The sequence below is a fragment of the Stigmatopora argus genome, chromosome 12 (genome assembly GCF_051989625.1).
Source record: "Stigmatopora argus isolate UIUO_Sarg chromosome 12, RoL_Sarg_1.0, whole genome shotgun sequence".
NCBI lineage: Eukaryota > Metazoa > Chordata > Actinopteri > Syngnathiformes > Syngnathidae > Stigmatopora > Stigmatopora argus.
Window position 1 is genome coordinate 1,087,315 of NC_135398.1, and position 17,885 is coordinate 1,105,199.

General features: G+C 44.9%; 1 protein-coding gene across 2 annotated transcripts in view; it reads left to right on the forward strand.

The window, feature by feature from the left end:
* LOC144086260 (Krueppel-like factor 6) overlaps positions 1-17,885 on the forward strand; it is a 40,602-nt gene extending 22,717 nt beyond the window's left edge. For both annotated transcript variants that reach the window (XM_077616135.1, XM_077616134.1), the window contains 4 exons: positions 11,136-11,575; positions 13,534-14,050; positions 15,557-15,680; positions 16,520-17,885. In XM_077616135.1, the coding sequence (XP_077472261.1) occupies positions 11,474-11,575; positions 13,534-14,050; positions 15,557-15,680; positions 16,520-16,571 (795 nt within the window). In that variant the 5' untranslated portion in view covers positions 11,136-11,473 and the 3' untranslated portion in view covers positions 16,572-17,885. The remainder of the gene's footprint in view (positions 1-11,135; positions 11,576-13,533; positions 14,051-15,556; positions 15,681-16,519) is intronic.

A 17,885-nucleotide genomic window follows, 5' to 3' on the forward strand; every position in this document is an offset into this window, starting at 1 on the left:
ATATTCAGTTTTTTTATTGATCTAAAACAATGTTTATTTGACCTTTTTTATATATATTTTTAGATTTTACAAAATGATTTTTGAACTAAAAACACGGAAAAAATGGATTAAAAAATGACAATGATTGATTTAAAGGGGGAAAATCAGGAAATGTAATATACATCTATACTCTTCATTTGAATTTGATCCTAAAACACAAAATTGGCACTCATGATTGACTTTCCCGGGCCACATAAAATGATCCGGCGGGCCAGAATTGGCCCCCGGGCCGCCACTTTGACACATGTGATTTAGAGCGCTAAATTAGCTTAGCGTGCATGTTTTTGGGATGTGAGAGGAAAGCAAAATACCCGAATGAAAATAATCGAATGAACAAAAAAATGATTTGAACGTTGCCCGCCCACCAAACTGACTTGGACAGCTCTGCTTTATTTCAAACGCTATTATTGACATTTTTTCTCGCGCACGGCGGTACGAAAAGTGGCGTTTTTTTCTCTCTCTCTTGTTGGACGGCGGGGCCGTCGGTCTCCGAACATATTAGTTGATGCGAGCGTCGGGAGAGCGATTGGACCTTTAATTGGAAAGCCGACTTATTGCGCCGCATTACATCATAAAAGGGCGCCGGGATTATATTGCTCAAGTGTGCAAACATAATTGCGCCGGCCCGCCGTCCGTCCATACGCCGCCGCCGCCGCACGCACGCACGCCGCCGCGTTTCAGTGTAAAGAAGATGTACGTTGTTCATTTCCAGCGCGGCCGGTTTTACGGGACTCGGCAGCGTCATTCGGGAGCTCCCGGCAAAATACTTACTTAGCTCCTCGTCAGCCTTTTACGGCGCCTCCTAAACGTTTCCCTGGGAGAGCCCAAAAATACAATGGAGTTTGCATTTAAGGTTCCATCCCAAAATATGGCCTCCATTTTGGCTAATTTGGGACACAAAGAACATTTGGAGCGTTTCAATACGAGAACCACAAATCGTTTTGTTCTATAGTTTCGCATTTTTGGCACTGGTAGACGTCCAATTCGTTGGACGGGGAGGGGAGTGTTTGTTCATTTGCTGCCAACCCTCTCACTTTCTATAGATTGGACGTCGATGGCCCTCAATGCTAACCGATGAGTTGAAAATACAACTTTATTTGGTAATGATTGTTTATTCCATGACATGCTAATGCTACAGGCTAAATGCAGTCAAAACGTAAGTTGATTTTGCAATGATTGTTTATTCAACGACGTGCTAATGCTACATGCTAAAGGAGTAGAAAACACAACTTGATAGTGTAAATTGTTGTTTTTTATTCTGAGACAAGCTAACGATACATGCCAAATGAGTTTCACGCTAGTAGGCCTTCTTTTGCTGCCGGTCCTCCTAGTTCACTTGGGTTGGACACCTATTACCACTAATGAGCTAAAAAACAAAACTTTACTATGCTATCATTTATTCCGTGACATTCTAATGCTACATGCTAAATGAACTCAAATCACAAGTTGATTTTATAATGTCTGTTTATTAGACCGCATGCTAATGCTACATGCTAGATGAGTTCAAAACACAACTTGCATTTGTAATAGTCATTAATGAGCTGAAAACAACTTTACTGTGCAATGATTTATTCCGCGACATGCTAATGCTACAAGCTAAATGAGTTTAAAACACAACTCGATTTTTTAGAATGTTTCTCCGCCACTTGCTAATGCTACATGCTAAATGAGTTTAAAACACAACTTGATTTTTTAGAATGTTTCACCGCCACATGCTAATGCTACATGCTAAATGAGTTCAAAACAACATGATTTTGTAATGTTTCTTTATTCTTCGACATGATCTGAAAAACCAACTTTACTGTGCAATGATTTATTCCGCCACATGCTAATGCTACATGCTAAATGAGTTCAAAACAACTCGATTTTGTAATGTTTCTTTATTCTTCGACGAGCTGAAAAAACAACTTTACTGTGCAATGATTTATTCCGCCACATGCTAATGCTACATGCTAAATGAGTTCATCAGTACACGTGCAATCCATTTGGAGCGAGAGGGTTGGCAGCGAATGAATAAATGTTTCCAGTAGTTCCGTGGCGGCCCTTTTTTTTAGCATCGCACGACCGTGCCCGCTTGCAGCCGCCGGCGACCGCTCCCCGAAGCCCCGCGACATTCGCCTCGAGCGGCAGACGCGTAATTAGCTGTAAAATAGCGCCTGTGCGAGGCCCTCGCGGGGCGTCCGGTCCCGTCCGTCCGGCTCGGCCCGGACCGCCGCGCACACGCGCAATTAAGTCCAAATGAAAAATTGATTTCCACTCATCCTGAATGGATGTTAAAACAAAGCAGGCTGTAAATAGAGCGGACGCCGACGAGCGCGAGCGCGCGCCGGCCGCGGAGCCGGGCGCTTGTTAGCCCGGCTCGCCGGCGTATCGATCGGTCGCCGCTGTCACCGCCGTCGCCGACGCTCGCAAGAAATATAATTCAATAAACATGTCGAGGGGGGAGTGGGGGGGGCGATTGGACGCCAATATGTTGCCGGTGTTTAGCTTGTCGCCGGCTGGCGGGAGATTGATAGCGACGGCGTCTGGCGGAGAATTGGAGCTTAGAAAGAACAAGCCCGACTGGAGGAGATTTTCAAAGCATTTTTCAAACTGACGCCAATCATTATTTTCATAGCCGACCAATCCACGATCATTTTGGCGCCCCGGTTGACACGTCGGATCGTAGAAAAAAAAATCACCTTAATTACTGTTGTGCGTATTACACGTTAGCTACAAATGTGCTTTATTTTTTTTAGCTTTCGCGCTACTCCCACCAATTTTTTTGCCAGTGACAGTGATAGACGTCCAATCCTTTGGCAGCCACCCTGCCCATTCAAATGGATTAGACGTCGACCCGCGATGAATGTATTTAGCCTGTAGCGTTAGCCTGCAGCGTTAGCGTGCAGCGGTAGCGTTAGCATGTGGCGTTAGCCTGTGGCGTTAGCCTGTGGCGTTAGCGTGTGGCGTTAGCCTGCGGGGTTAGCCTGCGGCGTTAGCCTGCGGCGTTAGCCTGCGGCGTTAGCCTGCGGCGTTAGCCTGCGGCGTTAGCGTGACACCGAATGAACAATGGAGTGAAAATAAAGTGGCGTTTTTAACTGGCAGGCTGCCATTCACGCTGATAGACGTCCAATCCATTTGAAGTGGGAGGGTTGTCAGCTCAATTCACAGCATAAGGGCGATTGGACACCTTTGATATCGTTACCTTTATGTGTCATGACCCCTTCTGTTTTATATTACAAACATATTCTTCACATTTCATAACCCTTTCCGCATTCGTTTTTTATCCGTGTGACCTTTGACCCCACGACCGTAAAGCCGAATCACCGATTCCATATTATTAAAACCTTCTGCAAATGTTATAATAATCCCTTTATGAGTTCTTGAGCGATGGCCAAATTCCTTTCCGACCTTTGACCTCTTTCTTATGACCGTCATCACCTCTTCCGCCGTTTCGTTTGACTAAAGTATCCCTTCATTCCTTTCTAAGTTATCGTCATTTTTTTTCCTGACCTTTGACCTCTTCCATTTGAGATAGGGAATACAAAAAAATAATAATAAATAAGAAAAAAATGGGAGGTAGTCAACAAGTAAACAATCACTTGCAGGTCATTCCATTCATTAATGGTGGCAGCTAATTGGTTAGCCAAACATTAGCTTAACTCCCTACCTTAAAATCTTAGCTTGATTGCGTTCCAAAATATGACGGCGTCGTGGTGGTCGCCGTCGCCGCGAGATGAGAAAAATGCATCCCGTCAGGCCGCTGAGGGAAAAGCCAATTAGCCCGGACGCTCTTATGAACCTGTTTTGTCAGTTTGGACACTTCATTAAGACGCCATTAATAATTAAGCCACCGCACGCGCCAGATTATTGAAGGCCTGCCGTCACTGTCGTTAGGCCCGGGGGCGCTTTACAGGGGGGCGGGGTTTGCTATCTAGCGCCCCGGCGGTCGATCGGTAGCACGAGACTGTACCGTGGTAACTCTTAGTGACGGAGATACCCGTCTAAGCGTTTTTAGTTTATCGCGAGTAGACGTCCCATCTTTTTGTAGTGCACAAGTGTCAAAGTGGTGGCCCGGGGGCCAAACCTGGCCCGCCGCATCATTTTGTGTGGCCCGGGTCAGTAAATCATGAGTGCCGACTTTTTATTTTAGGATCAAATTAAAATGAAGAGTATAGATGTATATTAAATTGCCTGATTTTTCCCCCTTTTAAATAAAAAATTGTCATTTTTTAATCCATTTTTCTGTGTTTTTAGTTCAAAAATTATTTTGTAAAATCTAAAAATATATTTTAAAAAAGCTAAAATAAACATTGTTTTAGATCTATAAAAAACGGAATATTCAGGGCTTTTAATACAGTTCTTTTAATCCATTTATTAAAAAAAATCTAAATATTATATCTAAAATGGTCCGGCCCACGTGAAATCGAGTTGACGTTAACGCGGCCCGCGAACCAAGTTTGACACCCCTGTTGTAGTGGGAGGGATGCCGGCGAATGGAGAGAATAGGATAAGGGAAAAAAACATATATATATGTCAGTTGGTAGAGTGGTTAGCACATCGGCCTCGCAGTTCTGGGGTCGAGGGTTCGATGGCCAGGTGGGTCCTCACCGTGTGGAGTCTGCATGTTCTCCCCCGGGCTTGCGTCTAGGTTTTCTTTGGGTACTCTGGTTTCCGTGCATGCTCGGCCAACATATCGATTTATTTATATCAAATTCAATGTGGAAAAAATGCAAATGTTTGTTGTTGTTTTTTTTACATCTTTCCCCATTATCGACTCTCCCGCTTTTATTTTCCATCCAATTTTTATGACTTCCCGTCGGCACGGACGGGGGCGAGATTAAAATGATGCGTTCGCGGCGCGTCCGAGATTAAAACGATGCATTTGCGGCGCGTCCGAGTCATCAAAATCGTCCTTTTTTGTCACGGCTGATGTGGCAATCGCGGCTTAGCCGTTACCCATCATGCATCACCGTTCCGTTGTTTAGCTTTTCCCGGAGAATTGTTACGACCTCATTTCATGTTTTTAATATCATTCTTTGCCGGATTCGAACATTGTCACCCGCGCTCTGCAATTCCCCAGAGATGGACGCTCATAGCTGTCCAATTGATTGGCGCTGTCACGCCGTGAGCCGGTTATTTACGATGATGGCTTTCGTCGGAATATGACACTCTTGTTGGTAATATGCGACCATAAATAACGCGATGAAAAATATGGATTGTGTTTTTTAGTCAATAGAATGATTATTTAATTAAATAGTAAATACTAATAATAATATTCATTCAAACTTGGCATCATGAGCTAAAACCCGTCTACACTCGTCGCTTTATGACCTCCAACGGCGTGCGTCAGGTGGTTTTGGGCGCCGTGCGAAAGTGGGAGGAGCGGCTTTTTACGGGATTTCCCAAGTCGCCGCCGCCAAGTTCATTCCCGCTCACGACGCTCCGGGGCGTCGCCGACGTCATCGCCATCGCATCGTCTTCCAGTTGAAGCGCACCTGTGACGTAGTTATAATAATTAATCATAATTATCATAATTGTTATCTAATTTTTTCCAAATCTTTTGTTATTGATATTCTTAAGCTTTTTATCCAAACTTCCCATGAAGTCGTTCCCTGCCATTGACATCCAATTTGACCCAGATTGGACGCCATCCCAGCCAATCAGCCAATGACAATGTCCGCCATCGTCAAATCATCGGAAGCAGGTGCGAGGACAGCTTGTCGCTCGCGCATTTTGAGTGGACGGCGACCAGTTTTGCCAGGGCCAGCCATTAGTTGGCATCCGGGAAGCCGTTCGGAATAATTTGACGCTCGGGCTTTTTGGCCACCGGCGCGCGACAGACGAACGCGGCGGCGGCGGTAGCGGCGTGCGCTGGCATTTTGGAGGCGCGGCTTGTCCCGCGAGCGACAGACGGCCGCTCGGTCGGCTCTTTGGCAGCGACGTGGCGTCGAATGGCGTCGCTTGGAAGCGCAACGGCGGGAGTTGGAAAATTAATTTTCCGAGGCTAGCGCGTGATCGGGATGCTAATTAGCGCTCGGTTGGCGGCGACTGTACATTTGTTGATTCGCTCGCTGTCAGTCGTCTCAATTCAAGCGAAATGGACGGCCAATGAGTTTTGTCGTTTTTGTCTGGTGTCACGTTATTCATCATAGTCATAGTTGTTCATTTTCATGCTAATGCTACACGCTAAATAACTTAGCTAATCATTCGTAGATGTCCAATCCATTTAAAAGGGGAAGCAAATAAACAACCACTCCAGAGGGATTGGTCGCCAATGAGTTCATTTATTGACTTAGATTAGTTCATACAATTCTTATTTTTAATTTTAATGACTTTAAATGCCTGTTAGGCTTCAAAACGATCCAAATATTTTTTTATGAGATAAACTTTGTTGTTAAAGAAAATCAAAGACGCAGGAAAAATCACTACAAACGTTGACAAACGGAGAAAAAAAAAATATATATACAAGCACAAACATAAATAACAAAATAACAACGTAACCAGACTCCTAAAAAAACGACAGTTAGCATTGCGGCGTGGCTAGCGCCATGTTGACAACGACCGTGAATCGAGCGGCCAACGGCGCCCGGGTCGTCGCCGCCGCCAAACGGCGAACGCGCGACGGGTTGTCGCCGGGCCAAGGTCGTCCTGTAATTTGCACCCGCTGATGGATGGCGGCGGGCGAAACGTCGCTCATTCTGCCTCCGTTTCTTGACACAAAGTCAGTCACATGTCAGGAAGGCGACCCGCCAGGGCGCCGTTTCCACGCAAAGGTTACGTTCACTCGCTCTCGTTCGTCTTTGAAGGGAACTTTTGGAAGCACCTCAAAAAGGCCCCCCAAAAAAATGTCCACTTATAAAGCAAGATGGCGGACTTAGCATGGCTTCTCCAGATTTTTTTAATGCGTCTCTTCTTGATTGACATGTCTACAAAAGTCCATGTTGCTTAGTCCAATTGTCTTCACGTTCAAAAACAAATTTGGGATGAAAATCTTTGATAATAAAATTGAAAAATGTCGGCTTTAAAGCAAAAATCGCAGACTCGCGTCCTCTCCTGACTTTTTGTTTGTTTACTTTTGATTGAAATGTACATATATATACCAAATGGCTGAGCCAAAATGGCGTCCAGGCCTGGAAATCTAAGGGCAGTTATTTCTCCTCAATTTTGTACATATAATTGGGAACAAAATGATTTGAAAAAAGTCCAAAAATATAAGTCTTAGCGCTTAGACAGGATGTGGAAATGGAGGATTCCCCCCGGAGTGCGAAGGAAGACGGGAAAAAAAAATAGGCTTGTAGTGGGAAGGCCGGGGGTTGGGCCCGAGGTCCTCTGGGGTCCTTTGGGGTCTTTTGGCACTTGTTAGCGCATTCGCAGCTGCTGCCGCGCGTGGGAAAGCGCTGGGATTTCCCACCGCCGCTCCTCCCGCTTGAACACATCGCGTGGCGTCCCGTCATCCTCGCGCTGCGAATTGAAATGGCGAGACGTCCAATCCGTTGGATGTGGGGCAGTCCGACGGCCGTTTTGACGCCGTCGAACTGCCACTTCAAACGGATTGGACGGCGGATTGACTTGGTTTTGTCGGGTTTATTTGTTCCGTGTTACGCTAAAGCTACGTGCTAAACGAGTCAATCATTAGTTAAGCGCTAGTCCACAAGTGTTAAAGAGGCGGCCCGGGGGCCAAATCTGGCCCGCCGCATCATTTTGTGCGGCCCGGGAAAGTAAATCATGAGTGCCAACTTTCTGTTTTAGGATCAAATTCAAATAAAGTGTATAGATGTATATTAAATTTCCTAATGTTCCCCCTTTTAAATCAATAATTGTCATTTTTTAATCCATTTTTTCAGTGTTTTTAGTTCAAAAATCATTTTGTTAAATCTAAAAATATATTTATAAAAAAAGCTAAAATAAACATTGTTTTAGATCTATAAAAACTGAATATTCAGGGCTTTTAATCCACTTCTTTTAATCCATTTATTTAAAAAAAAAATCGAAATATTCTATCTAAAATGGTCCGGCCCACGTGAAATCAATTTGACGTTAAAGCGGCCCGCCAACCAACCCGAGTCTGACATCCTTGCGCTAGTCAACATATCTTAGCGTAATTGAACTGGCCGTGATGTCATTGGCTGTCAGCCTTCCCGCTTCGAGCCAATTGGACGCCGAGGGCCGATGAGTTCAAAAGACAACTTTCTGTTGCCACCATTGTTTTTTCTGCACCACGCTAATGCTACGTGCTAAATAGGTTGATCGCATTTAAATCCATTTGAAATGGGACGCCATCCCTCCCGCTTCAAAGCGATTGGACGCCGATGGCCACTCGCGAGTGAAAAATGCAACTTTGTGCCACTCGCGAGCACAGTTCATCCATCCTGTTGTTGAGGTGCGGACAGGAAGTCTTGACGGGAAATGGCGGCCGGACAGTTTATTAATAGCCACAACAAAGTTATCTACGTCTTCTCCTTCTTGTCGTAGCCATATTAAATGTCAAGTTCAGCGGGTCGCCATCTTTTTCTTTTTCTTTTTCTTCTTCTTGTCTCGCCTGAGACAAATGACTTCAATTTATACAACACTTTCCCTCCTTTTTCACTTTAAAACAAAAGGACAACGCCGTCCTATTTGCCGTTATTATACGTTGCATGTCAAAAATGGCGTGTTTTTTGTTGTTGTACCCTTTATCGTCCATTGGTGACGCTAGACGTCCAATCCAGGACAAACATTCTTTGCTGGGATAGCCTCCAGCACCCCCCGCGACCCTTGTCGGTTCCAAAAAACGAATATGTAAAAAAATAATAATAATAAAAAAAACATGGGAAATGTGAACAAGAAAAAAATGTTGCAAAAGCCGCCGCCCACCTATACGGATTTCCATAATTCTTTTTTTTTTTTTTTTTTTTCGACGGCGCATTTATTGAAACGTAAACATGTTTTACGAGGCAATTTTTGCGGCGCATTTTGGTGCCGAATCGCGCCCTGCGCAGCGCGCGTTAAACTTAATGCGCTCTTAATTACTCCGAGACGATAAAGTGTCGTAAAGTTCGCGGCGGAAAAAAGTGGCGCCTTTTACTACTTTTGTCATAAAAACAAAGAACGCCGGTCGGCGTCCATATTGCGACGTGCGACCGTCAAAAATTTAGATTTTATTCACACCAAGATGGCCGCCGATCGAACAAAAATAATTTTGAAAAACTTATTGAATCGTCGTTTAAAAAAAATTGGTGAGCACAAAAAATGGAGATTTTGTTCGGTGATAGTTAGCAATCCAAGATGTCCGCCGATCTAACAAAAATAATTAAAAAAATAAAATTTTAGTGGAGAAAAAAAAGCACTAGCATTAAGTTTACTATGTAGAATTGAATACAATTTGGAGGAATTGAGTTATTTCCCCAAGATAAAAATACTTTTAAAAATAATCTCAATAAAATGCTGTCATTCTTGAGTCGAATTCATGAATAAATTTGTATAAACTGCAGTTTTTTTGTTTAGTTTTACGTAATTGGCTCCAAAAAAACCCCTCATTTTTGTCTTCAATTATTGCAGTGGTTCGTTATGCTTAGGTTAGCTTTTCTGTTGCATTTTTTTGTTAGTTTTTTTTTTGTGGTTTTGGTCGGTTTGCTTTTCCCGTCTTGTTCGGTACCAAATCAAAGTGTGTAAAAAAAAAAAATGTCAAGCGCGCCTTCCTTAAATCCGCCGCGTGACATTTCCCACCAACGCGTTTGACGTGTCCTAACGAGACGCAAATCTGCGACATAAATCAGCGAGGCCTCTCATGAATATTTAGCGAGCGGACGCACGTCTAACCGTCTTACAAATGGAAAAAGTCAAAGTCGGCAAAGTCAAAACGGCCAACCGGTGAAGATCGTCGTTGATTAAGTCGATTATTTATTAAATCACATTTTTTGTTTATTTTTTGATATTCGGGTAAAAAGCATTCGCTACATTTGGATTATTTGCCAGGAATATCTTAAATTTGGAGTAGATTCAACAGCGATAACGTAAATTAAGGATTTAAAAGTATTTATTGTTATATATTATTGATTGAAGAGTATTTGGATAGCTGTAATGGATTAAAATTGGATGGTATTTGGATAACATTGATGGGATGTTTTCTGTCCAATTAGGAAACGTTTAGCTCAGGGGTAGGGAACCTATGGCTCGGGAGCCACATGTGGCTCTTTTGATGGGTGCATATGGCTCTGAGCTAAAATATGGAAACCGGTGGTGAGGGAGCCGAGTCCCAAACGGACCAATAGGAACGTCACGTCGGCACTGTGGCATTGATTTGAGTTTTCTGCATTCATTCTCTCATTGATTCTCATTGAACTCATTGACATTCATTGATTAGCAACAGCTTAACAATGTCGTCAAAATAATTCAGAGACTTTTTGTACTTTTAAAGTTGTAAAATGACTAAAAACAATCACACATTTTCATGTGTTTTGACTTTTCAATTGTGATTATAGCTCTCAATTAATAATATTTGAAAATAGCAATTGTTTATGGCTCTCTCTTTCTTTCAAAAAGGTTCCCAAAGCCTTGTTTTGCTCATTGGCTTCTATTGATGGTGACATAAGTCCAATCCATTTTGACAGGGAGAGTCGGCAGGGATGGTTTGACAGTCATTTCTCAATGCTCGCCATCCCAGTTGAAACAAACGTGAATAGTCGATCCAAATCAAACGAGACGCTAATATCAGTAAATTTCAAAGAATCCACATTTCGTGATTTGTTTACTGTTTTTAACATTTAAATCGCAAAGAATGGAGGAAAAGTCTTTTTATGTTCTCCAGTTTGTTTTTCATGGCGAGCGTTGCAATGTTGTGAGAATGTTTATTATGGTTACGTGTGTGTTTGTGTATGTAATATAACATTGGTTTGTTTTGAAAGACTTTTCTTTCATTTGGCTTCCCTTAAAAGCGCTTTTTGTTTTGTCAATTTTCCACGCCAAAATGGACATTCGGAGACCACCGTCGGTCGGAATCCGAGCGCCGTCCATCTCCCGCCGAGCCGGACAGAGCGCGGCGTCCGATCCCGGCTCCGCTCGTCCCGCTCGCCCTGCGCCGCCGCCGTCTCCACACTCACACTTTCTCTCTTTTTCTCTTCCCTCCATTTATATAGCTTCCTAAAAATAGCTCCGGGGAGCCGCTCGGGGTTCGGCGGCCCACCGAGCGCCGCCATTGGCCGGCTCGGCGGCGGCCCGCCGCTCCCCGCCGCCCATTGGCCGCACGCCGTCACGTGCGGCGCCCTCCGCCGGGAAGAGCGAGAGAAAGAGAGAGAGGCGGGCGAGAGTCGGCGCTCCGGAGCCAAGTGGAGTCAGAGTGCGCCGCGCTCCGGATCCAGCGCCACGCCACGCCACGTCCGTCCGTCCGTCCGTGCGCACGCTCCCGACGCTCGCTCGCACGCAAGCACGCACGCACGTCGTCGTCAACAAGCAACCGGCCGGTGCCGGCGCCGAGATGGACGTCATCCCCATGTGCAGCATCTTCCAGGAGCTGCAGATCGTGCACGACACGGGATATTTTTCCGCTTTGCCGTCCCTGGAGGAGTATTGGCAGCAGGTAAGGAAGTCGCACTCGCAATCTCCGTTCTCGCGCTTTTCCACTCATCACTCTCGCTCGCTCGTCCGTCCATCACTTTAAGCCAATCAAAGTTGCCACTTTTCGACCAGGCGTCCAAGTTCCTGGGAAAGACGGCCGTGCAGAGTTGTCACGCACTCCCGTTTGATTTGGTTTTCATTCAAAATCAAATCAAATCAACAAAAAAATTCATCCTTTCTGATAGCAATTCCAAAGTTGACCTTTAACCTTTTCCACCAAGTGACTATTTTTTGGTCATTTAAAAACTTTTTTTTAATGTTACACTTTTTAATGTTACACTTTTTAACGTTACACTTTTTAATGGTACACTTTTTAATGTTACACTTTTTAACGTTACACTTTTTAATGTTACACTTTTTAATGTTACACTTTTTAATGTTACACTTTTTAATGTTACACTTTTTTATGTTACACTTTTTTATGTTACACTTTTTAATGTTACACTTTTTTAACGTTACACTTTTTAACGTTACACTTTTTAACGTTACACTTTTTAACGTTACACTTTTTAACGTTACACTTTTTAACGTTACACTTTTTAATGTTACACTTTTTAACGATACACTTTAATGTTACACTTTTTAATGTTACACTTTTTAACGTTACACTTTTTAACGTTACACTTTTTAATGTTACACTTTAATGTTACATTTTTTTCGCTCGTTTGTTCATTTTCCAAACCGCTTAACATGGTAATGATCTCGGGGGTGCTAGAGCCCATCCCGGTCAACTTTGGAAAAGACATCCTAAATTGGTAGCTAGCCCATAGCCTACATTTGAACAATTCTGTCTTTTTTTAATCATCATACATAAATAGTAAACTAAAATGCCTAATGAATATGAATAAAAAATTAGATGTGCCGCACGTTCATCCGCTGCCGTCCTGCCACTTCAAATGAATCGGACTTCTGCAACAGATAAACTAGCGAAAAAGGCATTTAGCGTGTAGCATTAGCTATTATTGAAGGAATGCTCAATCTCAGCCACCCTCCCACTTGGAATGGATTGGACGTCGACCGGTGACAAAGTCGCCTTTAGTTGAACGATAGGACGTCCTGGAAAAGTCAGCCTTGACAGATGATTGGACGGCATTTTGAAATCCTCGGTGGTCTCCATGTTATTTCTATCCCTGCTTCCCGATGCATTATTAAATCCACATTACGCTGAATAATTGATGGCGCTAAAAGATCTACATCGGCCCGCGGACGCCGCTCGGGAACGTTCGTCAAGCGGGACGACATCATTTCCTGCTTGGGAAAACATTCGCCACATCTTCGGGCCCTTTTCCGTCTTTTAGCGCTATTGTTTTTATTTTTATTTTTTTTGCTCGTACGGAGCGATATGGGAAAAACTTCCCATCGCACATTTTTTATAATTTGCAGAAAAATAATACAGAAATTATGAATGGCTTTCTAAAAAAATTTAGTTTAAACTGACCTGCCCCAAATGTTAAATGCGTAAAGTAGTGCCGCAACCTAAAACTAACCAATTTTTTTTTTCAAAAGCAGCACTGTAAACTCAATCTTTTTACACAGCTATAAAGATGACTTGTAGTTTTGACTTTTTGGACTTCTGTAAATAAATATAAGTTAACATTCATTCATTTTCTGAACCGCTTATCCTCACATGGGTTTACCCCAGTAAGGAACACACTCAATTTATGGCCAGCCAATTGGAGGGCACAAGGACAACCAATCCTATAGCTCGGGGCAATTTAGAGTGCTAAATTAGCCTAGCATGCATGTTTTTGGGATGTGGGAGTACCCCGAGAAAACCCACGCAAGCCCGAGAAGAACATGCAAACTCCACATAGCGAGGACCCATCTGTCCAATGATGTTGGAGTGTTGACATTTGTGCTTTTGTGGATGTATTATTATTTAATATTGATTTTTTATTGTATTTTGTTTTTGTTTTTTAGACATGCTTGGAGCTGGAGCGCTACCTCCAGGCCGAGCCGTACGTGTCCGCGTCCGAGCTCCGCTTTGAAGGCCGGGAAGAGCTCTGGAGCAAACTCCTGCTGGCCTGCGGCGACAAAACGGCCACGGACGGGGAGGGCCGGCAGCAGCCCGTGGCCCGCTGCTTCCACTCGGACGCCGGCAGCGAGGCGTCGGACAGCTCCGGGGAGCTCTCGCCCGTCTCGCCCGGCCCGGACGACTTTGGCGCCCACCTCCTCCTGGGCGACGGCCCCGAGGACCTGAGCGTGGCCGCCTGCGCCGCCATCATGGGGACGCCGCCCTCCTCGCCCGAGCTGGCCAAGGAGGGTCCGGGCGGGCCGGCGCGCCCCGTGGGGAAAGGACGGGCGGAGAAGGCCGGCCTCGCCGGCGGGGAGGCGTCGCCCGACGGCAGGAGGCGGGTGCACAGGTGTCTCTTCAACGGCTGCAGGAAGGTGTACACCAAGAGCTCGCATCTCAAGGCCCACCAGCGCACCCACACGGGTAAATATATATTTTTTTATTTTTATCTGGCGACTGTCAATCGCCATTTTGTTTGCGTCGGGGGGGAAAAATTTCACCCCACCAGTTAGCACCCACAGTTAGCCGTGAAAAAAAAAACGTTCCTGCATTTAATTGTGGGCGGAGCTTCCTATGCCTATGCTTCCTAAGTACTTAATATTTATTTATTAGCAAAACTAGCAAGAAATGTTTTATTCCCATCGCATTACATGAAAAAAATGTAGAAATTTGACGTTTTTGGGTCACCAATTTAACTTACCATGACAACACATTTTGAAACGCAATGTCATGCTTAAAAACGCTGGGCTATTATTTTGAAAGTTAAGCTAATGCTAATGTCCATGTCAAAAAGGGGTCAACTGCCATTTTGGTTCTTCCGCTCCACACGTTTATAGGGTTGTTGCTAATTGAAATTTTGCTAATGCTAATTTCGAATGACTTACGCGTATTCGTCGTCGTCGAAAATAGCGCTTTTGCTGCCTTCCGACGCTATATGCTAAATGCTAAAGTAGCGCGTCAAAGGAATCGGCGTCACCTGCTGTTTTGGCTGGGCCGCTTTGTTTTGAAGTTCAACTCCAACGTTTGGACGCAAAAGCGTCCTTTGTGTGTTGCCAAAGTCGCAATGTTTATCGTGCAAACACGGCTCGCCGGCGGGGAGGAAGAACCTTTTCTTTGGGCGCCGGCCCGCCGTTCTGTATATGTGAGACTGGTCAACTTTGACCCGCCAGCGAGCTGTTTAGAGCCGCCCATTAGCGGAGTAAGCGGCATTCCCGGCATCCTTGCGAGCTCGGCCCCCGACGTGAACCCCACCGCTAGAAGCGCCTTACGTAAGCCGCATACCGCCGCGCCTCGGCTTGTTTTTCCGACCGGCGGCCAAATAGACGTTGCATGAAGCTTGAAAAAAAAAAAGGAGGCAGCTCGGAGGATGAGTGGTTGGCGCCTCGGCCTCGCAGTTCTGGGTTCGAGGGTTCGATGCCAGGACACTCCTCACTTTGCATGAATTCCCCGGGCTTACTTGAGCTTTCTCCGGGTTCTCCGGTTTCTCTGGTTTCCTCCCTCATTGCAAAAACATGCATGCTAAGCTAATTTAGCACTCTAAATCGTCCCTAGCTATAAGTGATTGGTTGTTTATTTTGTTTTGCCCTGCGATTGGCTAGTTGGCACATTCACGGTATCCCAAGTCGGCTGGGATAGGCTCCAGCACCCCCTGTGAGGAGCTACAGTGTCGCTAGAAGCGCACTAGTAAAAAAATCTCAGTTTTGATATTTCAGATAACTTATTAGCTCTTCAATCGTCATGCTAATTAATAATAACAAACGTAATGTCTTGGCTAGTAGTTTTGCGTGCGGCGAACGCGGTTCACGACGTTAACATTAAGCGTTTGTTGGACATTTGCATCACGTGGTGATTTATAAGGGCCGTAGTTTATTATCATATCAATTTTGTCCGGTCTCGTCTGATGCCATTTTGGTTCTTTTTGCCGGACAGGTGAAAAACCGTACAGATGCTCGTGGGAAGGCTGCGAGTGGCGTTTTGCGCGTAGCGACGAGTTGACGCGCCACTTCAGGAAGCACACCGGAGCCAAGCCATTCAAATGCAGCCATTGCGACAGGTAAGCCATTCATTCAAAATAAGAATCATAATAACAACTTTGTTTTTTAAACAACAAAATTGGGCTGCTGGGAAATTTCACTTGTGTCATTTCAGAAATCATCTATACTCGACTTTTGTTCTGATAAAAAATTAGCTGAAAAAAGCTGAAAAAAAGCAAAGTACAACTTTAGTTTGTCATCTTTGTTTATTGGACGACATGCTCAATTAGTTTTCCACTCTGATATGTCCGATCCATTTGAAGTTGCCATGAGTTCAAAATGCAACTTTATTTTGACCACTTGTTTATTGTACGACATGCTAATGCTACATGCTAAATGAGTTTATCACTGGTAGCCGTCCGACTCATTTGAATAGACTGTCAAAGAATTCAAAATACAACTTTATTTTGTCCACTCGTTTATTGCACGACATGCTAATGCTACATGCTAAATGAGTTTATCACTGCTAGCCGTCCGATCCATTTGAATAGAGCGTCAAAGAGTTCAAAATACAACTTTATTTTGTCCACTCATTTATTGTGTGACATACTACTGCTACATGCTAAATGAGTTTATCACTTGTAGCTTTCCGATCCATTTGAATAGACTGTCAAAGCGTACAAAATACAACTTATTTTGTCATCATCGTTTGTCATGCTACATGCTAAATGAGTCGCTGACTAGCATTTGTTGACAACCCTCCCACTTCCAATGGATTGGACGGCTATCACTGCGAATGTTAGCCAATGAGTTAACATATGTAGAAGTTATTCTCTTTGTTCTGCAACATGCTAACGTGACCTCTCAAACAAGTGGAAATGTTAGCGGGCCGGCACTAACTCTGGCCCTCTTTCCTCAGGTGTTTTTCCCGCTCGGACCACCTGGCTCTGCACATGAAGCGGCACGTCTAGGGTGGCGGCGCGGGAGGCCCCGCGGGACCAGTCGGCCGGACCTTTCCCGACCCGCGCGGCAAAAAGCAGGAAGTCCACGCGGGCTATTCGTTTGACGCCGTACCGCGTCCGACGCCTCGCCGCGCCGGAGCGGACGGAGAATGTTCCGCAAAGTCCCGGCCGGAGAAGACGGCGCTTGGCGTATGGCGCGCCGCCGCCGCGCTTTTTGTACGGCGCCATCCCAGGAGGATCCTGGGACTTTTCAGGGGGCGGCGACGACAGAGTGTTTGGACTGCGGACGTCCGCGCTGGTTTGCTAAAGTGCGCCGTGCATGGTGGACGAGTGAATGAAAAGGACGCCTGGGAAGCGGAGGAAGGTCCTTTTGTTTGTTGGGCGCCCTCCAGAGGCCTGGAGGTGGAACTACGGCCCCGTGCTTATTAAAGAGAAAAAAATCCAGGAGGGAGGAGGGTTTTTCTATTCCATTTTTGGGAGGGTGCAGCTAATAAATGTGCAATGTATGACGTAGCTTGTGTGAAAAAAATGCAAAAAAAAAAGATGGAGATGGTGAAAGAGTGAACGGGAGGGAGACGCTGGAAAGAAATTCAAAAAATTTCTTCACAAAATACCTTTTTTGTCTTGTGAAAAAATGATTTTTCAACTGGGGAGGGCTGGCGCAAAATTTTAATGAGATCTTTTTTCCTCTATCAATAGGACTTGACCTGAAAATTCCCCCAAATCCGCTGACCCTTAACTCAACACCAACCAACCAACCTTAATGATTGGCTGCCAGCCCTCCCGCTTCACTTGATTGGACGCTCGTGTTAAACTCCGTTTTGGATTGAAACGTCTCTTTCCAGCGTTCCCGATCGACCGAGCTCGCGCTCGCGTTGACGTTTGGAAAGCGAAAGGTTTTCTCCCGGTTTGTTTCCGTGACAACGCCGCCTTTCCTTTTGTCGGGGTGTTTCGCCTCAAAGCGCTAACGACGAAGACGCTTTCACTTTTCCTTTTGTTTTGTACGCGTCCGAACAAAAGCGAGAGGGAAGAAAAGTGCACTGTTGACTTTCTGAATGCCTTACGCAAGTGGCCTTGTCAACTTCAACACAAACATACACACACACACACACACTCACTCACTCACACACACACACACACACACACACACGAGCACAGGTGTCTCCGATGCTGTTATGGAAAAAGCTTTACAGACGCTCATTTCCTCTCTCCGAGGTAAAACAACGCTAAAGGGGTCGAAAAGACGAGACGGACAAAGTTTTTAGAATTGGCCTTTTTTCTGGAGCCACTACTGTGTAGTAAATAAACATTCTGCATCCCAAA